Raw genomic sequence first — 27,799 nt, 5'->3', positions numbered from 1 at the left:
TGAAATCCGCTTGAGACAGATCAAGACCTGCGTTTTCAGGCAGACCAGAGTTCCCTTCTCTGACACAGCATTCACATTTACAGTAAAGGTGTGAACGCACCTTTAAAAATGTGTATTGTATGTGTGAAATCAAACATTTAAAGTGAGAGTTTAATGCAGTAATTTAACTCATAATCTTCTCGGTGCATTCAACATACAGTAAATACTAACTCAGTATCAGTATTTCAGCTGATTAAGCTGACTAATGTCAAAGCAGCTCAGATGTGCCAAAGTATTACAATTAATCTTTTTTTAATCATAAAAATGGGAGATCATGGCTCCTAAATGTATTAATTAACTTCAAAACATTTTAATATGTCTGTTGAGGTTAGCATGCTGTGTCAGTTATTGTTACAAAACTGGAGACATTAACAGTTTTTATGTAAAATGGGAGAGAAAATAGTTCTCGAATTGATTACTTACCTTTAAATCCTTATATTCTCTCTGAAGAAAATAACCAGACAAAGTGAGCGTTTCACTTAGTAAGCATAGCTCATGAAAAATTGAAGAAAATTAATATATTTTTTACATAATTGTGCGTATTTTGTAAACTGGAAGGGAGCAGAGCTCTTAAACTAATACATCAACTTTAAATCCCCGTAATCTGCCCGAACAATACGTTATTTTGGAGAAAATACACCGGTTAACATTTCACGAGGCTGGCCTGGTTAATGCTGCAGCATCGGTTGCGGCAAAGCTGGTGACACTAAACATTTTATTTCATTTTCCTCCTTTTAGTTTTGTAGAACGAGAGAGAGCAGAGCTCTCAGACTGATTCATCAGCTTCAACGCCCCATAATCAAGCTGAAGAAGAAGAAAGTCACCATCAAACTTAACATTTCATGAAATTAGCGTCTTTCAGTCTGAGGCATTATTCATAACAAAAAGGTCGAAGCTTTTTTGGTTAAATGGGAGCGAACAAAGTTTTAAAATTGATTAATTCACTTCAAGTCCGTATAGTCTCGCTGAGTAATGCAGTTTACGTCTTTGCGCTGGCTACCCTGATGACTTCAGGAGTCATTTTAAAATACTTTTCCTAGCTTATGAAACTGTCAGTGTGGTGTCGTCCTCGTCTATCGGAGCGGCAAGACATCAGTGGACCCTCATCCTCAGACCCTCAGGTCCCCTGGCGGCAGATTCCTTCAGCAGTGGGACACTTGTGGGACGACCTTGAAGACCCGAGGGCAGGAAAAAAATATACATTTTTATTTTTTTACCTTTTGACTTTTATTTCATCATCATTCTCTCAATAGTTTTTTTTATTTCTTTTGTTTTAATGGACAACCTTCAGTTTCCTCTTCAACTAAAGGTGGTGTTTCCTTCACTTCAGCGAGTAGTTATGGTGCGTGTTGGTTTGTGTGTCTGATGTGCATCTATGCACGGCGTTTTTTCTTCTCTGGGGTGTTTCGGTGGCAGAATTTAAAGCTCTTTGTGTTGAAGAAGTTGTATGAAAAATGCTTCACAAATAGAGAAATGGCCATGTTCTCCATCACATTCATGGCAGGGATGTTTTCAGACTTGGACGAGACTTTAATTTCAGGACCTGGTTCCAGTGAGCTGCAGCAACCTTGCAGATGGTTTTAAGAACAAACTTGTGCGTTTTGGAAGTGGTTGCTCCCAACTGCTTCTTTGTAAATGTTGATGCTTCAGTGTTGAGCTTCGGCAGCCGTCCTCTCACAGTCAAGAGTCTCCAGCGGTTGTGACGATGAGAATGAGAGCAGGTGATAAGTTGGTGAAGGGAGGCTGTCCGAGTGGGTAGATGGACTTCCTGTCTCACACTGACCCTCTCGGTTCCTTTCACCGGGATTACACGGCGCCTTTAGATGTCTTGTTTTTCCATTGATAGCAAAGTGTGTTTAACCCCGATAAAATTGTAATTAGAACCCAAATAATAAGCTTTTGTTAAATGTTTTAACTCTTTTATGCCTAAAAGTCAACAAACTATTGCTAACCACTGCAAATTAATATAATTTAAGAGTCTCATTTTTTATCTTCTTGACATTCGGCCATGACTTGACTTGTCTGTATGACGTTTCTATGAAGCAACCGCAACGAAGCTGTTATCTCCTGCATATTGAAGTGTTTCCTGCATGTTTTAGATGTTTCCCCACTCCAACACACCCCATACAAGGGAGCTGATCATCAACAGACTCGTGCAGACCTGCAAGGCAGTTCTCCTGTGGTTAGCCAGCTCCAGGTGACCTACCATGACCTGGGCAGGCACCACAAAACTTCACCTCAGATGTGATGTAACGTAAAAATGTGAGGGAATGTTTCACTGGGTGGAGGTTAGTGCAACCCCGAGTGCAGCACAGGGTTTTCACTGATAAATCAGCTTTTTTAATAGATTTCTCTGTAATGACGGACTCGATACTACTGCTGCTGCTAGAAAGAAAACTAGGAAACTAATTTCGTGTCACTACTAGCATACTGGTGTACACCTGATGGGAGACAATAAAAACAGGTGCACTGTTGTTAGTTTTGAGGTTTCTGTACCGATTGTCTGATCTGACTGCTCTCTTGGGCCACTTCAGTTATATAAGAAGTCATTCAGCGAGTCGTCCAGATGCGTATGTAGATTTGTAAACTTTTAAAAGTCTCGCTTTTAGGAACGAATTCTGAGTTAGTTATAGTTATACAGGGTTTATACAGCAATCCTTATGTTAAATTTAATACCAATTTAATACCTTTTTCACTACCTTCAGATTTAAAAAAAAAAACTGTCACAACATTAAGTGTTAATCACGGACATTTTAACATTAATACAGATTTTGACCTATAGAGCACTATACAGAACAGATTTATAGACTCATTGATGTTGACCAGATGTTTCACATTTATTTCACTTTGTGAATGACAATAAAATGCTTAAAATGTAAAAGGTAAAAAATAATACCAATTTAAAAAAAAAGAATACCTCTGACAGTGAATTTAACACTTTTAATGGCCTTAAATTTGGCAATTTTCATTTATCACAATTTAATACTTTTTAAAACCCCGCGGAAACCCTGTTATAGTCAACATAACTTCTAAAAGAATAATACGGAACCTGCGCTTTACATCCCTTTTTTCACATAAGCTTCATTTTCATAAAAGAGCTAAGATTGGACTGTTAAAAGAACTATCTTCTTGCATTAAAAGTTTTAAAACATCTTAAAACTACATCTAACTGGATCATTAGCTATGACCAAAAGTAATGGCGAGCCAATCAAATCAGTCTATGCTTGTAGAGGGGTCTGTGGGCGGGGTTAACGTGATGACATCAGAGCCATGACTTGTAATCTGGTAGATGGTCGCAGTTGATGATTAGCGGTCGTTTTTATCGGCTGTGGCATCGACTGTTAAAGACTTTTTCTTTGAAATTGCTCAGTAGAAGCGACCTAAATCATTCCTTTGTCAGATAGATGTATCTGCTGTTTAGCTGACAGGCTGCAGCAAACGTTGAATCTACTCTTCCACACCACTAACCCTCCCGTTGACTCGTTTCCGCTCTGAATGCGTCACCTTGTCCGTTGCTCTTGTCCGCCCCTTACGATAGGGAGGAACTATGGATCATTTCCAGACCCTACATCTTTCTGGATATGGGTCTGATCTGTCAGGCTACTCTATTACACTGTAAAAAAGTGTAACTAATTTACAGTTTTATGATGTCGAGTCTTGAGCATCTTGAGCTTCCTCTGATGATCTTTGTTAAATTAAAGGTTGCATTTGGAGGTAGTCTTCTCCAAACAAGTTTGATATGATCACAAGTCTTTAGTAATCTCATCCTCATTTCATGATGAAATTAGTGTGGACAACCAGTCAGGAGCATCGCTGTCATTAGACTCATGAAGGACTCGGTGGGCCAGTCTTTGATCTGGGACTTAAAACGCTGTCTTATGATTTAATACAAGAACACATCCAGGGAGAGTGACCGTCACTAGATGTGGACGTTGAGTCGGAGCAGAACTGTGATAATATTTCAGAGAGTCCACAAACGTACAGATACAGGCAAGGTGGCAGTTGGAAAAATGTTTCATGTCACTAATTTTTCATTAGATTCTCAAAAACTAAAACATGTGTAAATATCCTTTCTTTAAATTAAACCTCTGAGGTTTCACTCCTGTTGCTGGACTATATTATAACGCTTGCATTGACAGTGATTTTATTTGTATTGTTTCGGAGTGAAAACCATCTAAAATCTTTCAAATATTCATCTGATGATTGTGACAATTAAGATGATAATTTTTCCTCTTTTTTCCTTGCAAGTTACATTTTTTGCTTTATCTCCATCTTTGTTACATTATCACTTCCTCTCCTGTGTTTGTGATGACATGACTAACAGCTCGGCTCCACGTTTGGCGCCACAAGAGCCAGACTTAGTGCCCAAGAGGGCTTTCTGAGACCCCAACGTCACCTGGCGCCGCGACAACCACTCTGTTCCTGTTCCTCCGCCATCCATCATGAATCTGTGCGTGTGTGTGCTTGCATGTGTGTGTGTGTGTATGCTTGCATGTGTGTGTGTGTGTATGCTTGCGTGTGTGCATGTGTGTGTACTTCCAGTGACTCATCTCTGCCAGCTGAAGTGGAATCCGCTCACTTAACTGTAGTCGAAATAAGATTGAGGCCTGAGTTTCTGTCACTCTCTGCTCGTCCACGTTATTTTTAGCTTACAACTGAAGCAGGGAGAAAAAAATCTGATTACACAGACACATTCAATAAATTTAGATGAAAAAAAGAGGTAGAGGGTTGCGTTATGTGAAGATTAATGATGCTCTTTAAGTGTTAGTTTTAAGGTTAAAACGTGTAAAAAATCTGCACAAACAGTATTGACTTATTCCCTTGAAGACTGTGGTTAATCACTATGACATTTATCATTACTATATTCTCATTTCACACTTTTTTTTGTCTAATCAAATGCCTTGTTTCTTGTCCACAGACATGGCAGTGCATTTAATGCCTCGCTCATCTGTTAAACGGATAAATCAGCATTTAGGGAATTGACCTCATCAGTTCAGCTTTATAAGTATTTCTCTTCTCCGTCTGAAACCCCTGCGAGTGCTGCATAGTCGGTGGAAGTGGATAAATACACTCAGCCCAAGGGGCTAGATAAATGTCTCAAGAACTCCAATACATTCATTTGCATGTTGCGAGTTAAACATTTAACTTTTGGGGAAGCAACTATTGTAAAAAGAGATACAAACATCTCACAAGGAGCTATATTCCTCCTGGGGTGCAGTGATCGCCTGCAGCAGGAGCGTTGCATGTGATCATGCTCTGGGTCTCTGGAAAGCGCCCAGAGACAATTTCTGTTGTAATAGATGCTATATAAATAAAATTGAATTGAATTGAATTGAATTGAATTGAATTGAATTGAATTGAATTGAATTGAATTGAATTGAATTGAATTGAATTGAATCAGTTTTCTGTATGATAAATATAACAGACTTTGGGAATCAAACTTCTTCTCCAGACATGTCAAAAACTCATAAACTGCAACAAAGACGTTGAATTTCCGTCAATGTTGGGATAGCGGACTCCACTTTTACTTCATGATGCTGACCTTAGCCTCTGATTCTTAGCGTCTTAGCGATTCTTCTCAAACTCGGAATAACTTACCATAAAGAATTCATGAAGGCAGACATTGTGATATGTATCACTGTATTTGTGAACAATATAGTGGGAAGATATGTGACACGAGTGGAAATGCATTAACGTCTGCTATACTGGACACAACGAATCACAAGCTTCATCAGGATGAAGGCGTACACCTGTCTGCCGTCACGACTTCAACAGAAACTGGACACAGCGAAAGGCAAGGGCGAGAAAAAATACAAGCGCCCAAATTCTGTGTGTCGTACCCACAGCGAACCTTCGACACCCATGTGATACAATATGCCAAAAAAGCCCAGAATGCATTATGCTACACTCCATATTGTTTATATTTTACATGTGTGTAATAGCGAGACAAGGCATTTATTTTGTACAGCAAATTTCATACTCAAAGGCAACTCAAAGTGCTTTACAAAGAGATTGAGATGAAAGAATGAACCTAATAATGCTAATAAAATGCATAATAAATATGTCTGGACAGAAAAAGAACTTAGAATAGACAAATAAAAACAAAGTCACGGGAGAACAGTTGGAGCACTTTTAACATCATTCTAGTTTATTATATTATATATTTCTATATTAAACTCTGATTGCAGACAACACTGCTTAACCCTGGCAGAGATGCTCCGTCAAAATGTATTTCTTTGTACGAGTGTGTTTGCAAGATAGTTTCATTTTACATGCTTATTGCCCCTGGAGGCAAACGTGCAGGTCACAACATGTGAACAGGAACATTTCTGTCGCTGATATGTGCATTCATCAAGGTGACGTAGAGTAAGTGTAGCAGTGCAAGTCCAGGGACGGATCGTTCTAGGATCTTGAGGTCCTTAATCTTACCCTTTAACGCCAAACAAAAGTAGAGCCCTGTGAAAGTGAAAAAAAAAAGATTAAATGAAGCGTGTAAATGTGTCCCTGCTGCCCTTGGGGGGGAACGGCGCCAACTGGCAGCAACACATGCGAGCGTACGCGTCAGTCAGACTGCGAGGTAAACACGTTCCCTCGAGGGACTGAGATGTCCAGGGAAGCATCTGGGTGCACTAAAACTTTAAGGCATCAATATGAGCATAAACTAAAAATAAGTATTCATGGTGACTCATCGGTGTTGTCTGTGGAAAGCGTGTGAGCGCACATGTGCACATTTTTCTGAACCCGCCGTGCTACATGATACACAGCAAATTACAGCCTCGTGGTTCTTTGGCCAAATAAGGAGAAGCGAGGGATATGAATAATGCCTGGCAGGCCCTGGCAGCTCGTGGGGTTAGGTCAACAGCAGCGCGCTGGAGGAGGATCCTCATCACAGCTCGTTCCTCTGCAGCCGCTGTCCTTTACCGCAGCTGCAGACACATGTTAGTAGTTCTCATCTGAAGCCAATATCTGCTGTAGTTTTGTCACGGCTTGGCTCGCAGAAACGAGGGCCCAAAAACATGCACTTTTATAAGACTGCAAGCAGCCGGGTGAAGGAAAAATGGGGCTGCTCTCAGCAGGACGTTCAAATAACATGAATCAAAAACGCTGCGATGAGAGAAGCAGGGCTTTAAGAAGACAAGTGGCAGCAATTTGGCAGCGAACAAAGAAAAACCTGGTGGGGAAACTAGCGAGGGATGTGATGACAAGCGTGAACGGATAAGAGCCCCGGTGAGAAACGCAGGCGGGAAGCTTAAACCTGATCTATGCTTCATTGTTAACTTACTGTTTGCCCCCTTTTCTGTGATTCATGTGTGGAGTCAGGACATTTAGTTTTAGGGCTGTGTGTGTTTTTCTCTTGTGGCTGGGTGTACTTTTTGGCTCCGTGTGGGGATGTTGTATTTGTTGTGTTGACCGTGGCTCTCCCTGAAGTCTAGCACCTCTCTGTTTTCATATCTGGCAATAAAAGGAAAGATAAACCGCCTGAAGGCCTCCTGGATACTCCCTGTTTAGAACTGCATCGCTCACTTTGTCCCCGGGATCAGCCCGAGGAGCTAACAGACACTCATCATGACAGATTTTCGAAAGTGCCAGAGGTTATAGAAATCACTCAAGCAGCACAGCGCCCCAATTAAGGAGAGGGAAATTTCTGCTTATCTGCTCCTGGTTTGTGTGGGGGAACAGTCTGAACACAGCGTCCCAGACCCCTTTCTTCCCAATGTCCTTTTCTGCTTCCACCAGGGGTTCCAGGGGTATTCGTGAGCCAGCCAAGACACATACTCTCCCCTGCAAGCCTCTTCCCTCAGGCATCTTTCTGAAGGACGTGTCAAAAACACATCCTCTTGAAGAGGAAAGGATGCAGAGATGCACAAGCTGAGGAGCTGCCGCCGACATGAGACCATTCCAGAAATTTGACTTTAAAAAAATGCTAAGAGGCCAGGGATCTTGAGTGCTTTAAGCAGCATCTTAGCTGTTCCTTTGTTCCAGTCAGCGTGTTTACACAAGTTTAAAAAATAACAAATTATTGCATTAGTCTGCCTGAATTCATCATTTTAAAATGCATGAAATGCCATGGTTTAGGGTTCTCGTGCTTTTCCCGGGTCTCCCGGGTTTGTCTAATTCCTGTTTTATTTTGACAGTCTTTCCTAAGCTTTAGTTTGCACCTGCGTCTCCCGAACCCCTGCCAGGGAACATTGTCTCGTCTTTCCGCTCCTCCCTGCTGGTCCGTCTGTTCACCGCGCCATCATGTTCAGGTTTACTTGTGTTTACTCTGGATCCGTGCCCGTACACTGCCTTTTGTTTAAACTAAAGCACTTAGACACTGCTGTTGTCTCTCCTTCTCCTCTCCATCTCATCCCGTGAAACGAAAACATCCAACTGTAATCGAACTAAACCAGGCTTCTCAAGTTGGACTAATACACCCGGATAATGAATCCAGAAGGCCGCTGATTGGTTTTGGTCTGTAAACTGATTTCCTCTTCGTGCATTTATACAGGAACGCAGCCTGCGATCGAGGCATAAACTGTGCATATAAACTTTGCCTTCAACTTCTGCATCTTCTCCACTTCTCCTTCCAACCTTTGATATCCCCCGTCTTGCGTTCTTTCTTTGTGATTTCTTGATTTGGCATTTGTGCCACCTTCGTCTCGCCCACATGTCTAGACGTACCGCTAGTGAACGTTTGCTTTGCACATTAGTCTCGCTACCATCCGTCTATGAACTATGCTCACAAGTCACGGGGAGTCGATCGGGGAGCAACATATCTTGTTAACTTTGCACTATGGTTCACCTGTGTCCTGTCTGGTGGTGCACGGCAACACAAGGTGTCCACACACACACACACACACACACACACACACACACACACACACACACACACACACACACACACACACACACACACACACACACACACACACACACACACACAAAATAGCTAACCCCTTCTCTTCTTCTACCCACTTCTCCTTCACTCTATCCTCTTCCTCCTTCCTTCTCCTGCTCACTGTTAAACAGAAGCAAGACGTTCTGAACCAAGTAAGCCTCGGCCCGGCGGGCTCTGCATGCTGTGTAGTGTCTATGTCGGCGGACTGCATGCACTCTCTGTCCCCTAACATGACATAACCCTGTCCTACCCGCTGCAGCCTTCACCCTGTCAGGGGGGAGGAAGGTCCCAGTTCATGAGGTTGTTGGTTCGGTGCTGTGGTGCACCTGCCACATGGCCGGTGGGAGGGCGGCAGCTTGGGCCTTGGGTGTTGGTTCTCGCTTTGAGGAAACATGTCTGTACTCATAAACATTGGTAATATGTGTTTAACAGTCTCCACTACTTGAGGTTTCATCTGGTGCAGCTTCCAGCTTCATGTTTGCCTGGCCAGCCAGCCCAGTTCTTTTCCTCTTCGAGACAAATAACGCGTCCAGTTTCTCCGGATTCACCTTTGATTTCCAGGGCGCAGCACCGACAGAGCCAGAAGGAACTGCTCCTGGATGCCATTGGATAGGGATGCAACTGAGCGAGGACACGAAGCATGCGACATACAGACGAGCTGACTAGTATCAAAGATAAAAGACATCCAAAATGGCTTGCAGTGGAGCAGGAACTCTGGCGGCTGACTGTTGTCGATTGTTAATCTAGGGCATCATTAGCAAGCCCTTGGTTGCAATTGGTTCGGTACGTTCTGTACCGGTGGAAATGGCTGTGAATGGGAGAGGTACCAGACCCATTTCACAAGAGGCATGTTTGGACAGGCTGAGTTTCATTAATCTGTCATCTCAAGTCAAAGCCGCAGATCATGTCTGGAAATATCTGTCTGAACTGAAAACGTTTTCATGTTCCTTTTTTGTGTTGTCAATCCATTTTTTATGTAAGGGTCATTCATGAGTGAACCTCTTTAAATGGCTGTTCCCTTGTTTCCCACGCAGCCCATCGACTATGAGGGCTTCCAGCTCTTCATGGCCACTTACCTGGAGAACGACATCCCAGAGGAGCTGTGCCAGCATCTCTTCACCTCCTTCAAGAGCAAGACGGGCGGTGGCTCCCCGGAGCAGCCTCGGCCAGGAACCAGCTTACTGGGTGGGTTTGCTTTAGTTGCATCCGTCCACACCACGCTCACAAAGTTGCTGGCAAACACTCCTCAGTCACAATTTGCCATTTTCGCTCAGCTGACTTACCATATGATGCTAATCGATATTATCTACATTCATTTTGATCAAATCTGTACAAAAAACATAAGTTCAAGTGTTCCTACCATCATGAGATGCAAAAGGGCTGCTGCCAGAGTAAATGAGGACTAGCAGAGCTCCACTGGGACTCACTGGGGGGCATGTTCTGTGGTTCCCACAGGCCATTTTCAAGTGGTACACGAGGGGTTGAAGGAATAAAGGAGCATGTTTTGAAACTGTCCAGTAATTCTGTCCAGTTAACATCCAGTTTTAATAAATGCAAATGGGTCCTACCTTCGGTTTAATCTGCCATCCTGAGCGTGCATGGCAGAGAGGAAGAGGTCCTTTTGAGACCCCCAGCAGAATCAGAGCCAGGGAGGGCAAAGAAACACAAAGTTACTGACAATAATAATGTCATAAATACGGAGAGGACAGAAAAAGAGAAAAGAAAATGGCATCTGCGTCATGGAACGTGCTCGTGATGAGATTAAAAATGTACTGATGTGAATTCAACAATTGCACCGTTTACAGAAGGCAGTTTTTAGTGTTGTGGCTGATTCTTGTAGGACAAAAGTCCACCTCAGGAAGCCTGAAGTCATGAACTGTGTTTATCTGTAAAGGTGGTTTAAATGCGTGTTGATTAGTTAGTTCAGCTGGAGCGTTGAGTCTGCTGATGTTTTCGTGCATGTCGCGGTTCCCGCCTGCAGACGGCTGACAGAGCCTCTGCTGCCCCCTGCTGGCCGCCTGGAGCATCGCAGCAGGGTCCAGTCAATCCTTTAGCTCCTTCCAGCGATGCAGAGTGAAGCCTCACTGTTTCATTCACTTCAGGGCCGGTTCTAGAAAATGATGACTACGGTGCATCTCAGATCAGAGGGGGTGCACGTTATTCAACACTACATTATGCATTTTCCCATCATTTCAAACGGAATGATACTAGCAAAACAAGAATATTCAAAGTGTATTTCAAATGCTTTATTGCAGCAATATTGCTGCAGAACAAAGAAAATGCTACATTTAGTCTGGGCTACCTCACCCATCAGACAATCTAGCAACATATGTTTCTTACCCTGAAAATAAAACAATAGCAAAACAATAATATTTAAAGTGTCTTTCCAGTGCATTTTTGCAGCAATATTGCTGCAGAACAAAGAAAATGCTACATTTAGTCTTGGCTACCTCGCCCATCAGACAATCTAGCAACAGAAAATAAAACAGTGAAAAATAAATATAACCATAAATATAAACTTGCTGGCGTGGTTGTGCTTGAACCACTTCCGAATATCCATCGTTACTTTGTGTTAACGGTGCAGCAGAGAGCAGGTAATGCGCGCTGGACGCAGATCAGTGATGGACACTGGCTGATTTATGGTTCCGCGTTGCACCAACGCAGAGCTTGTGGCGTAGGATATGCGGGGACTCAAACGTACGGTGCGCGTCGCCGTGTACCCTACGCCGTCGATTTAACGAGGAACCATAAATCAGGCTTAACGCGCATACATTTGTCAGTTTTCTTTTCGTCTTTTCAACTGAGCATGCAAACACATAAACTGAGGGTGCAATGCATGCTGATGCACCCTCGTAGAACCGGGCCTGATTCACTTTTACAGATGCGTTCATGTCTACAAAAGATATTATATGAAAATTTAACGAAAGTGAAGACGTTTCTACAAATGCAAAGCTTTTAGTTTGTTATAAACGCTTTCACATACAGTATAAGGTGAAAGCAGCTATAAAAGTCGATTTAACTGGAAATACACTATTTTATTCCAGTTATTTCCTTGCAGTTGTAGATGCTATTTATTATACATTCTTGTAAGAATGTTATAAATGTCCAAAAAATGGTTCTTTACTTTTTTACATACCCACTTTGACCCCTTTTCCGACTAAACCATGCCATTTCAGTGAGGGGGTGGGTCTTTAAAAGAGCATCTAGATCTATCTAGAACAGAAAGATCCTTCTGTGTTTGCTGACGTTCACGTCTGCTGCTGTCTTTTGCTTCTTGGAATCGATGGCTGAGCGCAGAAGCCCGCTCCATCGATGCAGGCATCTCTATTCAGACCGAAGTGGCCTGTGCCCCCATTACAGGTACCACAACAGGCTCTCATCGCCGGGGTGATGTTGCCTTGATGGGACGACAGTCCTCCTGCTTTAAGCTTCTGCTTTCTTGCTGCTTGTGTGTTGTTGTGTCGATGTGAGTCCTGTGGGTCGGCGATGCTTCCACGTGTTGTAGTTTTGTACCTGCTTCTTGTGTCTCTGCAGTTTGTTCTCGTAAAGCAGGGGTCTTCAACCCTGGTCCTCGGGACCCCCCCCTGCATGTTTTAGATGTTTCCTTGCATCATCACACCTGATTCTAATTAATGGTCGTCATCAGCTTGTCATCCAGGGGCCGGATTCACAAAACATTCTTAAAAGGAACCCTGGCTATTAAGACATGTAGGTCTTAAAAGATAGATGTTGGTATCAATTATAACAATGTGATATAAAAAACCTTTTTGATGTCTTCGTTTTTATAAAATTTGAAAATATAATTTTACATGTAGGTCGCCATTGTTGCTTACATTCTGGGTACTGACGTCACACGGTGGCTCCTGCTAACCCCCGAACACTGTTCTGACACCCAGAAACAGATGAAAACACAGCTAAACAGGTGACGGCGCACCAGAAACACAGATCAAAACACAGCTGAACATTAAGGTGACGGCGCACCTACAAAAAAGTAAAAAAAAAAAAAAAAAAAAAGTACAGCACCATACAGCATGAACTACAAAAACACCATAAAACTCAGAGACTAACAGACCACACGTTTCAACTAGCAGATAGCCGATGCTACAATAAAAACCCCAGCCAGATCTAGCGTCATTAAGTTAAATAAAGATGTTCTTGCCTATATGAAGCGAAGTCTGCGCCTCCCGTTTTGTCAAAGTCCCGGGCCAGTCCCCTCAGCCTCTGGTCCGTCATCAAACGGTGGACCCAGCACCCGAAGCCGGTTTTAGGGGGGGCAGGGGGGGCAGGGGTGGGCTATGCTCACCGGCGTCTCCATCTCGGCCAGAGCGGAGAGCGCAGAGCGGAGAGCGGAGAGCGGGTGGCGGAGCGCTGCAGGCTCTAAGCCCCGGCTACGCCGTCTACGCCGTAGCCTACGCCGTCTACGCCGTAGGCTACGCCGTCTACGCAGGAGCCTACTGCACTGGTAAGATGCTCACGACATTGATCATTTTTGCAGATCTCCCGTGCATCACAGAACTTTGATCCAGTTTGCCTGAACCGAGACATCTTATGGGCTCCCTCGTCAGCCTCCACGGCCGGGAGATGCTGCTCAACTATGTTTTAGATACCTGTCCCAGTTAAACTAACGCGGCTTATCCGCCCAGAGCCACCGTTGTACGTCATCGCCCCCAGAATACATTGCGCAGGTAGAACATGGCGCCTCCCGCAGGTCAAAATATGTGATAAACATTGTAGATTTTTAAAGCAATTAGATTATTTTATGTGTTTCTAACAACATATTTTAGTATAAGAGAACAATTGTGGCTAATTAGGGACTACAAGTCTTAATAACCAGGGTTCCCTTTAAGAAAAAAAATCTTCTTAAGTGTCATTTTTTTCAGTCTTTCAGTCTTATTCTTAAGTTCAGTCTTAAGAATAAAAAAGAGAAGAAGTCATATTCTCCAAAAAAAGTTCTTAAGTATTTTCCTCAACTTTTTTCTTAAGTTCTTAAGAAAAAACTTAAGAATAAATGGTATTCTTGAAATAAAAGTTCTCAAATTTTTTCTTAACTTTAAGACAACCTTGACCTGTCTTAAAATTTCTTCTGTGAAAAGGTAAGCCTCTAATATCACCTTTTTCAACACATTTAAACAAGTTTAGACTAGTAGGTCATAGTTTGAGGATATACTTTGTAATTAATTACACAAAGAGCCTGTTAACTGTTTGTTAGCATGTTAGTTAGCGTGGTAGTTAATTATTATAAAAGAGGGTTATACAGATTTTATATACCTGTATATATGTTGTTTGTTGGCAAGTGCAATGACATATTTTAAGAAGTTCTTAAGTAGGAAAAATAAGAAATTTGTAAGAAATGACAGTTCTTAAGACGGTTCTTAAGAAAATATTGAGGAATTGCACTTAAGAACTTTCTTATGAACTTCTTAATTTTAGATCTTAAGACATTTCTTAAGATCGTTCTTAAGAACATATTGGTGAATCCGGCCCCAGGTCTGCACAAGTCTGTTAATGACAGTCATTTGTATCAGGGTGTGCTGAGGCAGAGAAACATCTAAAACATGCATGACATGGAGACCTGAGGACCACTGTCGTAAAGCCATCCTGGAGTTTTCCACTAACGCTCTTAACTTCCCGCCCGACTCTTTCAGGGATGAACGGGAAAAGCATCCTGTCCGCCATGAGCCGCCACACCCCCGAGCACTCCGGTGCGAGGAGCGCGGCGGGATCAGGCGCCACCACCTCCCCGTGTTCGTCTCGCTCCTCCTCGCAGCGCTCGGGGGCGGGAGCCCACACACCTGGGGGGCCCCACCGGTCGCCCTGCACCCAGGTCAAAGCCTCGGAGGGCTGTAGCAACGCCTTGACCCCAAACGCCGGGCCCACCAAGACCCCAGTGTCGCCCAAGCTCTCTCCAGGTGAGTTCAGAGGGGAGACCACAGGCAGGTCCCTGCAGAAGAGGCTGCCTGGTAGGAATGGGTGATATTTTACCGTTCACGATATACCGTCAAAAAAATTCCCCACGGTAAGAATTTGTCATCTCGCGGTAAAAAAGATAAATTCCCGTTGATGACGTTTTTGTGTAAAACTGATTTATGGTTCTGTGTTAAATCGGCAATCATAATGCGTGAAAGAAGGAAGGAAGGAAGGAAGGAAGGAAGGAAGGAAGGAAGGAAGGAAGGAAGGAAGGAAGGAAGGAAGGAAGGAAGGAAGGAAGGAAGGAAGGAAGGAAGGAAGGAAGGAAGGAAGGAAGGAAGGAAGGAAGGAAGGAAGGAAATGAGCCAGAAAGAAAGAAAGAAAGAAAGAAATGAGCCTGAAAGAAAGAAAGAAAGAAAGAAAGAAAGAAAGAAAGAAAGAAAGAAAGAAAGAAATGAGCCTGAAAGAAAGAAAGAAAGAAAGAAAGAAAGAAAGAAAGAAAGAAAGAAAGAAAGAAAGAAAGAAAGAAAGAAAGAAAGAGAGAAATGAGCCTGAAAGAAAGAAAGAAAGAAAGAAAGAAAGAAAGAAAGAAAGAAAGAAAGAAAGAAAGAAAGAAAGAAAGAAAGAAAGAAAGAAAGAAAGAAATGAGCCTGAAAGAAAGAAAGAAAGAAAGAAAGAAAGAAAGAAAGAAAGAAAGAAAGAAAGAAAGAAAGAAAGAAAGAAAGAAAGAAAGAAAGAAAGAAAGAAAGAAAGAAAGAAAGAAAGAAAGAAGGATAAATTCCCGTTGATGATGTGTTTGTGTAACAAACATGGCAGAAGGCGTGGTTTTTATTAATTAAATGTAATTGGTGTAGTTTAGTAGTATTTATTATCTTTTAGAGCAGTGTTTTGGGGGCTCCAGAGACTGAATGTGGGGATAGATTTATAGTTACAAAGGTGGAGTTGAATTGGTATTTTTTCTATCGTCATTTTTATCGTTATCGGGATAAATGCCAGAAATTATCGTGATACATTTTTTAGTCCATACCGCCCATCCCTACTGCCTGGACACTTGTGAACCTCCGAACACTTGTGTCTTGTGCCGGCAGAGAGGAGCCACACCGAGAAGCGCTCGTCCCTTCGGAGGAGCCCGTCTCCCCAGAACAACTCCCCTCTGCCGTCGCCCCAGGTGGTCTTTCTCAAGGACATCGTCTGCTACCTTTCGCTGCTGGAGAGGGGGATGCCGGAGGACAAGCTGGAGTGTGAGTGGCGAGGGGGGGCGACCAGCTGGGTGCTGCTGTGGGTTTTTATTTTTATTCTTGAGCTTCAGGAGCATCAGCTAAGACAGGCGGTTCCCTCCTCCCCCCTCACACGGGGAGTCAGTAACACTCTTAAGCCCAGCTGACTTCTTTAGCGTCTAAGGATATGTTGGTGTGTAATGACGAGGCTAATCTTCCCTAACCAGCGGCGAGGCAGCACGGTCCACCTGCTCTAATGGGATCTCTCTTCTCTCGTCTCCCCGCAGTCATGTTCCGGCTGTACGACACGGACGGTAACGGGGTTCTGGACAGCTCGGTGAGTGGACTCTTCCTTTGGACCCCCTGTGGGAAGTTTAGTTCAGGATTAGAAACGTGTGCTTGCGTAAGATCACAGACGATGGAGCCGCTCAGTTCAGTGTGAAACACGTGATCACATCAACACAGAAAGTTAGACATTTCTAATGTAGATGTGGTGATTGGGACGTGAGCTACGACGCGCCGAGAGTCTGAATCCTGCAGGTGATGGTGTTCATCTCCCTGTCTGGTGTTTCAGGAGCTGGATCGCATCATTAATCAGATGGTTCACGTGGCAGAGTACCTGGAGTGGGACTCCACAGAGCTGCGACCGGTGAGCAAACACTTTTAGATAGGAAGAGAAACATAAGCCCGAGGCTTTATCTTTGTTTACGTCTCTGAATGCCAGCTGGAACCTTAAATGACCCCCAAGCAGCACAGTCTCTGCTGACGGAAGAGGAACAACAGCCTGGATGTATTTTAGTTTTTACTTACTACTCTTGTTGACCCTTGCAGTGAGTAAGACTCGAGGATGGTTCAGGTTCTGGTCTTTAGGGTAACCTGGCCTACGCTGGGATGCTCCCTCCATCTTTAACTCACTTCTAACTCCATCAGATTGTTCTGGACGCAGCTCAACAAAACCGTCTCCCTCAAGCGTTTCCATTTCATATCACGTCCGTTGGAGTGATTTCCAGAAACATGTTTGTATTTCCACAAAGCTTCCTCACTCCCACAGACTTCAATCGTGGAAATGCTTTGCCAGAATGAATGCTGTCCGTAAAATGATTTGCAAATTGAATGTATTTGGTAATTTGTGTATATTCTAAAAGGTAGAAGAATTTTAAACATTTAGATCCAGCGGCATCGGCCCATCGAAGACTAATAAAAGTGCTGCAGGCTGTCAGATTTGAACCATCCGGCGTCTGACCGCCCGGTATCTGACCGTCCTGCGTCTGAACGTGGCTGTGAGGACTTTCTTTCTGCGTCTCATCAGATACTGAAGGAAATGATGGAAGAGATTGATTACGATCGAGACGGGACCGTCACGCTGGAGGAGTGGATCAGAGGAGGCCTCACCACCATCCCTCTGCTGGTCCTGCTGGGCATGGATACGGTATATACCCTCACTCTCCAACTCATATGATAGAAAAATGCTTTGTTTTCTAGCTGCTTTTTCTAAATTTATTGATTCATTTTTCAGCATTTGTCTTTTTTCTCATTTAGAGAAAAATCTAAATTTCTGCCAAATTCGCTCCTTTTAAACAGGACTACATATCTTCATGTGATCAGAACACTGATGTTTTTTTTAAAACAATATTTGAACAGTTCAAGTGATCATTACAAAACAGGACAAACATGTAGTCCACGTGTTTAAAGGGATCCAAATCCTCAGATTAAATCCACATCTTGAAACGTGTGAGACAAACTCAGTGAGCACTTAAATGGGATACGTATGGGGAAAAAAACGTAAAACTAAACAAAACATGTTTTCTGTGCTTGAGCACATTTATTTGTGTGTTTGGAGTCACTTTCTATGGAGGACCAAAACTGACATAATTAAAAATAAAAGCATAAATATACAGTATTTTTTTTCCTTTTTCTTATACATGCATTCCTTGTTTTTACAATCCCTCATCTCCTCTTTTTACTTCACGTTCTGCATTTCTCCCTCATTATGCAAATAAGGAGGGCTGGCCTTCTTGGTGCAACTCCTCTACTATTGGTCAATAAACAGGAAGAAGCAGGATCGGGCCAAAATTAAGGCTAGGAAATGTAAAAACAACAAATGCATGTAAAAACAATAAATGCATGTACAAGGAAAAACAATATATATATATAATGATTTAAAAAATGGGGGGGGGGTTTCTTATAATCTCAATTGCTACGACTGCGGTTTATGTTAAGAAAAGCAAACAGAAATGCAAGTAGCATCCGCTGTATACTTGTTTCTTCTTCTCTTTCTTCTTTAGTTGCATTCTTTTTTTAAGCTGTTGGCTGTTTGCGAACAGCAAAAATTGCGCATTACCGCCACCTTGTGGTCAGCGGTGTTATTTGTGCAGTCAATGGTTCTTGTGTGGCGCTTCGATGTAATGGAGACAGGACATTTTCATCCCTTCAAACATTCTACCAAGACAACAACGTGCTTTGAATAGATCCTTCTTCAACTTTTTACTTTCTTAACTATTTTATGTCTGACATTGGTATTTTATTGCATCTATGGTTATTTCGTGTGTCCATTTTATTGTGAAGCACTTTGTGACTGATGTCTGACTCTGCCCCTCACAACCAGCTGTTATGAACAGCTGTAATGAGATGGTTGAGAGGAGCGCTGCTCCACCGGATCCAGGTGGTGTTTTTATACCCAAGCAGGTGACTATGGAGCTAGAACAGTCTCATAATTCACAAATGCACATGCCGATCCACAAATGCACAGGACAAAATTCACAAATGCACAGAACAATTCACACGTGCGTAAGACAGTTGTGGATCGGTGTGTGCATTTGTGAATTATGAGACTGTTCTAGCTCCATAGGTGATGGATGTTTTATTCAGACAGCAGGTGATGACATCTGCGTTTGAAAAGAAAGGTGATGATACGTCTCCTTTATGAGATGTGTCTGACTCCCTGCTGTCTGTTGTTTGTCAGAGAAATGCTACGCTTTACAAGCTGCAGTAGTTGCTGTAAATCACTGACTAAACGGTTTACCTGCTCCGTCCAGGTGCTTAAATTACATCAAAAAGTGTTGACAAGGTTCAGTTCGCAGAAACATTTTTGCAGAGTGCTTGTTTTCCAAACTGAATCCACCTTTTGCTATAATCTGGCAGAATGTGCAGGAGGATGGGCAGCATGTTTGGCGTCTGAAGCACTTCAACAAACCAGCCTACTGCAACTACTGCCACACCATGCTGCTCGGCGTTCGCAAGCAGGGCCTCTGCTGCTCCTGTGAGTCACCACTCTGTCTGCCTGTCACGGTCTGTTTGCGTCTCCTGGCGTGCATTGTCCTCTCCAGAGTTCCTCCTCTGTCCATCTCTGTCGTTCTCCCTCCGTCTGCTCCTTCGTCTTCATCTGCTCCTCTTTGTTCTTCGCAGCAAACTCACATTAAGGTGGCCTCGTTGTGCTTGAGTGCGTCTGAGTCGGTGTTGTTTTCAATTAAAAAAAGGGAAGAAATGTCATTACGTGTAATTCCATTTTGATTGAGGTTTCCAAGGCAGCGCTTGCAGGGCTGTTGAATGCATGCACTTATTTATTGTCTGAACTGATCTCTAAAATTTGCATCCGCTTTTTAATAAATCACCTGCCATCTGCGTTTTAGCTTGTTTTTTTAAGATCAGTCAAACATGAATACTAGGTATGAGTGACTTCTGCTCTCTGTTATTTTCCTCCAGTATGCAAGTACACAGTGCACGAACGCTGTGTTTCCAAAGACATCGCTGCCTGCATCAGCACCTACGCCAAGTCACGCAGACACACCAATGTAAGTACAAATGCATCCCATGAAAGGGCTCATTCTGATTACGAGGGCGGGGCAGAGACGGGAACACTGACACACTCTGTCCAGCATATCCCCACTGGTTCGTGCGCCTCTCCAACAAAGCAGAGCATCATGGGATGCCGTGAGAGGTCAGAGTGGTCTGTGACTCAGGTCACATGATGATCCAGAGCTGTGAATGTTTTGTGGGTGATGATACAAGTTACCGTCAGGCTCTCTCTCATCAATGAGAAGCTTTTATTTTGATTTGGCATTGTGGCATTGGGGGGGTGAGACACCACACACTTCTAGTGACCTCTAGTGGGACAAAGGGATATTACAAGACGTTCCAGCCTGGTTGCATTCTTTAGCATTGTCAACGCAGCAGACGTATACGCCCACTTCTGTGGTCAGAAGTGGTTGTGCTACATAGAGTGGCTTTAAATAGTTAACATTTAATAGACTCTAAAACTTCAAACGTGGTCATCTACTTGTACATATTATCACGTTGGTCTCTACAAGAAGAAAAAGTTATGTCATCGCACAAGACTGCAGCTCACTCTTTGTTTGACGTTGTTGCAAAGAAAATATCCAAAATATTTTCCACAATGTGGCCATGAAGTAAAAGGACAGTGCAGCTGGACCCCAACCGAGGCGTTTAAGCAACAGCATCCTCTGTGGGAAAAAGTAGCTGCTGAACATTTGCATTCAGAAACATATAACACTTAAAATATATGTTTTACCTGTAAAAACGTCTTCCCATTCAAGGTCACAGCGGTCTACCGGAAATGCAGGGGCACCCTGGGGTGCACCCCCCTCTTTTGACCCTGAATAGGAGGCAGGTATATATAATCAATGGATAGATTACATTTTAATCTGAATGGTAATTTGAAGAGTAAAGTTTATTAATAGTTTCATTATGTGTAATTAACTGTGTATCATTGAATATAGTAAATCCTGTTACTTTCTTTAGTTTTCACAAACTGCAGGGGAAAGATTATACATGGAAACGTACAAAAGTACGCTGAGAAGTTTTCTCTGGCACTTTTTTCACTGGGTGTTTTATCCTCACGTACGTCCACGCCCGCCGATAGGGGGGGACAAACGGGTCTGTTGTCCCGGGCCCAGGGTAGGGGGGGGCCCAGAACTGGAAAAAAAAAATAAAAAATATTCTCATTAAATTATGGAAATATTTTTCAAAATGTTTCAAAATATGCCTATTTGTGGAAAAAATATGTACCGTAGTATTTGAGTTACATAAAAGCTTGTTATTTGTTTTCTTCCTAATTGTCCTTGTGGTCGAGAACACCCAACACAAAAATGGTTTGGCCGCTGATCAAAATTTGACGTTATCATTTAATTCAACCATTAGAATGGTCAAAATGTCCGGTCAGCACAAGTCCGGTGCTCAGAAAAGAAGAGAAAAGAGAAGAAGAGAAGAAGAAAATAGAGGTCTCAGAGATTCTCTACACAAATATTTTAAAAAGGTGGTGACGGTGAAGCTGGAATTAATAGAGTCAGCGTAGAGCAAGGTAAGAAACAGCACAGCCAACGTTTACCAACCTTGTAACTTAACCTAACTGGCTATCTCTAATGTTAACGTCCATTAGCTCGTATAAAAACCTGAAGAGCAGAGGGAGAGGAGAGGAAGAGGGAGAAGGAGAGATCCGGGCGCAGGGGGGCCCATCTTAGATTATTTTGTCCGGGGCCCCGGCAAGACTGTCAGCTGGCCTGCGTACGTCATCCAGGGAGTCATGTTTGCAGGTTACTCTGACCTCACACACCCACAGAGTAGATTTGTTGCTTCATTCTTCATTTTCTTCAACTTTGAAGTGGTTGGTGCAAAGATGTCCTCCTAGTTTCAGAGGAGCCATGCCCCGCAGAGCAGAGTTATGTCAAACATTAGACCCCGCCCTCTTAAACCTGCTGTTATAAACAATTTGAAACGCAAGTGTTTGTACTCTGCCTCTGTGGCGTTTTGAGCAAATCACCTTACAAGTCATGAAGACTTCAGGACAAAGTGTCCTTTAAGGGGAAACGCAGCAGTATGAATGAAATGAGATAATTATCAAAACAGAAGTGGTAGTAGCTGCACAACGTCAGGCAACAGCATGTGGGTCAAGGAGGTTGTGTATTTCTTTTAAAGGCAAACGAAAGTCTCATTTGCTCGTCAGGTTTTGCTCATTTTAATCTGCTGCTTGTCTTTTAATAAACACTGTTAAACGTTGTCATCAGCAGGGATGTTTTACATTCAGATGCCGTTTTAGTCAGTGCCTGAAGCCAAACCATCAGGACTGAATAAATCTGAAACGTGCCCGTGTGTCGTCCTCCAGGCTATGCAGCACGTCTGGATCGAGGGAAACTCTCCCACCAAGTGCGACCGCTGTCACCGAAGCATCAAGTGCTACCAGGGCCTGACGGGCCTGCACTGTGTCTGGTGTCAGATCACGGTGAGTCGCAGCGTCTTCTGGGCACATGTGAACACGCCTCTGCAGGTCCCCGAAGGTCCCGAAGGTCCCGAAGGTCCCGGAGGGGCGAGGAGCTGCACAGGAGAGTTGTGTGTCTGTATTACTGCTGTGAGATTCTGTGGTCATTTACAAAAAAAAATTCTGAAAAAGGAAAAGGAATAGCAAAGCATGTTTTCTACAGCTTTTCCCTTTGAAGGGAGACACCAGTAGATGATTTGGAATAGGTATTTTATCTATATATATTTTTTTCTAAATTTCATCTGGGCTTGGGACTGGTTCTCTCAGTGGCTGGGGCAATGTAGGGTTCAATAACCTGCTCAGAGACACTGTAGGTACATAACGGTGGTGCGGATCCCTCCGAAAAAACCTTCTGATAGACCGACTTACTTTCCCCTACACTCAGTACTGGAGTTGAGGGGGGATGAGGGGGGATGGCATCCCCCCTGAAATAAAAACGGTCAAAATCATCCCCCCTGTAAAACTGCCATCCCCCCTTTTCCATCCCTTATGTCATTTCATCAATGAATGTGGTTTTACTGCTATTTCAACATTTAGAGTCATCACCAGAAAAATCACACCAGAAAAATAACTTATTTGACAATTTCCACCTGTTTCAGGTAAATTTTCACTTGAAATAAATAGGAAAATCTGCCAGTGGGACAAGATTTATCTTCTTATTACAAGCAAAAAAAATTTGTTCCACTGGCAAATTTTTTTATTTATTTCAAGTGAAAATCTACTTGAAACAGGTGAAAATTGTTTTTTCCAGTGATGAGTCTTGTTTTAAGTGTAATTAGATTTTTTTTACTAAAATAAAACATTTTAACTAGAAATAAGACAAATATTCTTGTTAAGATTTTGAGTTTTTGCAGTGATCCATTTTACTTATCATGTGAAGGACAGAGTCATATTGATAAGTTCAGAAAACTGTTTTTATTTTTCTGGTTTTGATGAATTTGATGTAAGCGCAGTGGATATTTAAAGCTTACAGAAGGCTGCATTTAACTGCTGCTATGTCATTCCTGCAGTATTTCTGCAGGTGTTTTGGTCAGTGCTATTATTTGTAATATATTATATTATTTGTAATCAGCACAAATTATCTGTCCCCATATGATAAAATCCACCATCCCCCCTGATTTTTTTTTTACAACTCGAGTACTGCCTACACTCCACTGGAAAGCAGCCCTATCAGTGTAGACCACATTATTATCTAAATTAATTTTGCTTATAGTAATTTTGACAAAATTAACCTAGGCGTTTATTAGTGTTTCACTTCCGTTGCTGCTTCCATCGAGAGACTATACAAACCACCTCATTACGTGTTTATGTAGTTGCGTCTTTCGACCGCTAGATGTCACCGTTGACTCGCATTTGATACTGAAACGCAGCGACGAAGCCGCATAAATCTCCTGCACAGAAATACAACAGGGACATTTCTTTTGACTGATATTGCACATGTCTTCAAACAATCAAAGCTCCGTGTCGGCCTGAGTGACCCCAGAAGCGTTCATGCTGGTAACAGTCTCCCAGATGGAGGACGCCCACAGTTCTTATGTGTGCGCCTCTTCTCTCCTCTGCAGCTCCACAACAAGTGTGCATCTAATGCGAAGCCCGAGTGTGATGGAGGAGCCCTGAGGGACCACACTCTGCTGCCCTCGTACATCTGCCCCGCCGTCCTGGTGAGACTCTCTCAACTACAAGCACCATGCAAAAGTAAAACGGGTCAGAACCGCTTCAGTTGTGAGTTTAACTCCAGGGAAGCAGAAAAAAATCAATATAATCAATATCAATGCCACCTTTTATTAAGAAAATATACAGGACTGTCTCAGAAAATTAGAATATTGTGATAAAGTCCTTTATTTTCTATAATGCAGAAATGTCATACATTCTGGATTCATTACAAATCAACTGAAATATTGCAAGCCTTTTATTATTTTAATATTGCTGATCATGGCTTACAGGTTTAGAAAACTGAAATATCCTATATCAAAAAATGTGAATATTCTGGGCATAATAATATAATAATCAGCAATATTAAAATAATAAAAGGCTTGCAATATTTCAGTTGATTTGTAATGAATCCAGAATGTATGACATTTTTGTTTTTTTAATTGCATTACAGAAAATAAAAAACTTTATCACAATATTCAAATTTTCTGAGACAGTCCTGTACTCTCCTTTAATTTCAGGTTTTACATATAAGGACTTAATAATAAATAAAGATATTATTTAGTTGTTAGCTCTTAAAATGAGATGAATCCATCCTCAGATAAATGACAGTACTGGCAGAAAAGTTCAAACAAAAAAGCAAATACCGCACTAAAACTTAAGTACAGCAGGTTTTATATATCAGGACATAATAATTCAACACCAGTCAGGTGCTGCGGATCAAATACTCCTGATTAGCTGATCATCAGTAGGAGTGATCAACTCTATATTCCTGGAACCTACAGGTGTGTGTTAACGCACAAGCGTCATTACTTTATACGTGTGTCCTCCTGGTTTCTGCGGACAAACGTTCCAGTATACGTGTGTATGAATGGTAAACAGAAACGTGACGTGTTGGTTCATAATGAGAGCTGCTTTTAAAAATGATTAGAAAAATGCGACATGTTCTAAAACACTTCATAGGTACAGAAAGTGTTTTTTTTCCCATGAGACCTGGGACACGTTGAGACGTGGTGCTAGACCAGATGTTTTCAAAGCGACTCCAGTCTTAACTGTCAGGTGGCATCTCGTCCGTCTTCGGCTGTCGGGTAATAGTCACTTCTGGGCTGGCAGGGAAATCCGGTTCAGTGAAGCCGGTCATGTCACGGTTCTCCTCCGATTCCACACAAGCCCCTGTACAGATGTCGACGCCATCACTCCACATGTGGCCAGCATTACAAATCTTGCTCAGGAATCTGTCCACTGCCACTGACGCACTGACACAAGCTGTTTTTGTCAAAGGAGGAGACCTATCACAGTGCACGCTCTCCACTGGGATGTACGTAAAGCGGAAATACGTCAAGCCTCCTCAAAACGATACCGCCAAAGTAGCCTGCGTTTGTCAAGACAGAGCTGCAACAAGTGAAGACAGAGCCGCAACAATGGCTACGCCTGCGTCAGGAGAAGAAAGACAATCCGCTGAGTCGTCTGAGTCTGATAATGAGCCGGACTCGGAGCAGGGACTTTCACAAAATCCTTGGCCGTATCTTAACTCAATGTTTGAGTTCGACCGAGTAAAAAACGAGGGCACAGAAAAACCACAGACATTTATTTTCAAATGTTTATTGTGTCTGCCGAAGCAGAACTACCTCTCTGCTTTCAACAACTCAACATCGAATTCTCAGAAACAAGAGTTAAAAGATCCTTAAATTAATTTAGAAAAAATATAGTCATTTACTGATGTGGAAAATAAGAAATTTACTCTTACTCTTACTTTTACTTAAAGTAAATTTAAAAGCATTTACTTTTGGATACTTAAGTACCTTTAAAAGCAAGTACTTTTCTACTCTTACTCGAGTAATATTTTGACTGAGCTACTCTTACTTGTAACGGAGTAAATTTTGACCAGTAGTATTTGTACTCTTACTCAAGTACTGGGGTCGAGTACTCTGTCCACCTCTGTCCGTACCTGGCTCAAGCAGCTGCAGAGGCGCGTTACTTCCTTTGGGGTTGTTTTGAAACATGATGAACATCACGCTCATCCATGGTCTCTTTCACAGGACCGTCATTCTGTGGTGAAGCGTGGGGAGGGAGAGTCCCCCCCCAGCACCAGCCCCGACGACATCAATCAGACTTTTAAATTCTCCCCCTGTGACGGACAAGCGCTGCAGGTATGACGGTGAGACGCACGGCGGGTGGGTTGAATCAAAGGCACAGAGCCGGCTGAGCAGCCGTGTCCCCTCTCTGTTTGCAGATCACCCCTCTTCCAGGAACCCACCCGCTCCTGGTCCTGGTCAACCCCAAGAGTGGAGGGAGGCAGGGGGAGCGGTAAGTCTGCATCACCTTCAGGCCTTCTGTCCTCTGAGATTTAATACAGTCAAATGTTCTGGGGTCGTCAGTCAAAGTTAGACTTCACATCAGGGACGAAACTTGCTGATTTTACTGTTCCAAGAGTTTGTTTTCATCATCAGATCTGTATATTCAGTAGGGCTGGGGATCGATTCAAATGTCAAGAATCGATTTGATTCCGATTCTTAAGATTCAGAATCGATTATCAAGATTTGATTCGATCCGATTCGATTCCGATATTGATTTGGGTTAGTGTTATTAAAACTTTTTTTGAGTTGTTGCATGAATTATATGACTGTAGTTATGCAAAATATGAATACTAGTATTATATTGAGATTCAACAGCAAGTATTGCAGCTAATGATGCTGTAAGGACCAATCAGCTCCCAGAATGCTGATAGAACTGCTTTCAGAAACATCATGTGGGGCAGAATTATCAAACAGATCCAGGGAGGAAACAGAGACGGATGAAATCGGTTTTAATTTTTCCCACATTCCGTTTTTATTTGTTCCATTTTCGGTCTATTTTGTTCTTTAATTTTTGAATTTGGTTTTTAGCATTTTTTGCAAGTGTAACCCCAAGACAGTATATAAAGTAATGAAATATAGACAATTTATGGAATTATAACCTAACACTTTAATGTTTTCATACCTTTAAACATATTTAAAGGTAAAAACATGGCACCAGTTATTCTCGTGTCCAAAAAAACATTACTTTTTTGGGGATAAACAAAAAAATAACCAAAAGTTGTAATGTAATGATGAAAAAAAAAATACATAAATAAATAAAAGAAAATAACCCCCCCCCCCCAAAAAAAAAATAAAAAAAAATCGATCTTTAGACATATGAATCGATTTTTAGGAATTAATATGAGAATCGATTTAGAATTGGGAAATCGATTTTATCAACACAAGCCTAGTATTCAGTGGTGGTCCGTAGAAGATGAGCTAGTTTAGTTAAACACGTTTACTAACAGAAAATAATGACTATCTGAGCTCAGTCCAGTTGGTCAGAAATGAATAAAACTTTTTCCATTTCCATTTTCCGTCTGGTATTCATTTTATCTGTTTTTGCAAAAGCATATCTGGAGGAATGTGGTCGTTAGAATTTACGTGTTTATAACCGATTTTATAAGCTGATTTTCATGACGCTTGCCCTGGAGCGTTAACAACCACCATGAATTATAGTGAGGAAGAAGAAGAGTTTAGTGCAGCTGCACAACTTCCTGAGAGTTAAGACGTTAAACAGAAGCAGGGTCCTGCCAACGACCTGCCTTTGAGGATCGGCCACAGGAAAAGGAGAGGTTCTGGCAGTTTGCTGGTCCGGAGCAAGCAGGTGTGTGTGGTGACACAACGCCAAGGAGGACAGACATCAGTCTGGGAGGACAGTTTCTAGGCTATTTTGTTTGTCGTCCCTCGTCGTTTTCACAGGAGTTGACATCCCAGCGAGTTCATTCCGAGGTCAGCCTGTGGTCAGGACTCAGCTAGCATGTTAAACGTTAACTTT

The 27,799-nt window shown here is 42.5% G+C and overlaps 1 protein-coding gene across 3 annotated transcripts in view; it reads left to right on the top strand.

Annotated features, from left to right (window-relative positions):
- LOC133445751 (diacylglycerol kinase beta) overlaps positions 1–27,799 on the top strand; it is a 123,317-nt gene that overhangs the window by 27,526 nt on the left and 67,992 nt on the right. Inside the window, exons 4-17 of one of the 3 annotated variants that reach the window (XM_061723163.1) lie at positions 9,052–9,072; positions 9,955–10,105; positions 12,218–12,280; positions 14,566–14,829; positions 15,916–16,068; positions 16,332–16,381; positions 16,619–16,693; positions 17,354–17,473; positions 19,186–19,303; positions 19,747–19,835; positions 22,163–22,279; positions 23,878–23,976; positions 26,005–26,115; positions 26,199–26,272. In XM_061723163.1, the coding sequence (XP_061579147.1) occupies positions 9,052–9,072; positions 9,955–10,105; positions 12,218–12,280; positions 14,566–14,829; positions 15,916–16,068; positions 16,332–16,381; positions 16,619–16,693; positions 17,354–17,473; positions 19,186–19,303; positions 19,747–19,835; positions 22,163–22,279; positions 23,878–23,976; positions 26,005–26,115; positions 26,199–26,272 (1,505 nt within the window). The remainder of the gene's footprint in view (positions 1–9,051; positions 9,073–9,954; positions 10,106–12,217; positions 12,281–14,565; positions 14,830–15,915; positions 16,069–16,331; positions 16,382–16,618; positions 16,694–17,353; positions 17,474–19,185; positions 19,304–19,746; positions 19,836–22,162; positions 22,280–23,877; positions 23,977–26,004; positions 26,116–26,198; positions 26,273–27,799) is intronic. The other 2 variants (XM_061723164.1, XM_061723165.1) reach the window with 2 other exon arrangements.

This window comes from Cololabis saira, chromosome 6 (assembly GCF_033807715.1).
Source record: "Cololabis saira isolate AMF1-May2022 chromosome 6, fColSai1.1, whole genome shotgun sequence".
Taxonomy (NCBI): domain Eukaryota; kingdom Metazoa; phylum Chordata; class Actinopteri; order Beloniformes; family Belonidae; genus Cololabis; species Cololabis saira.
This window is presented reverse-complemented; position numbering and strand designations above follow the sequence as displayed.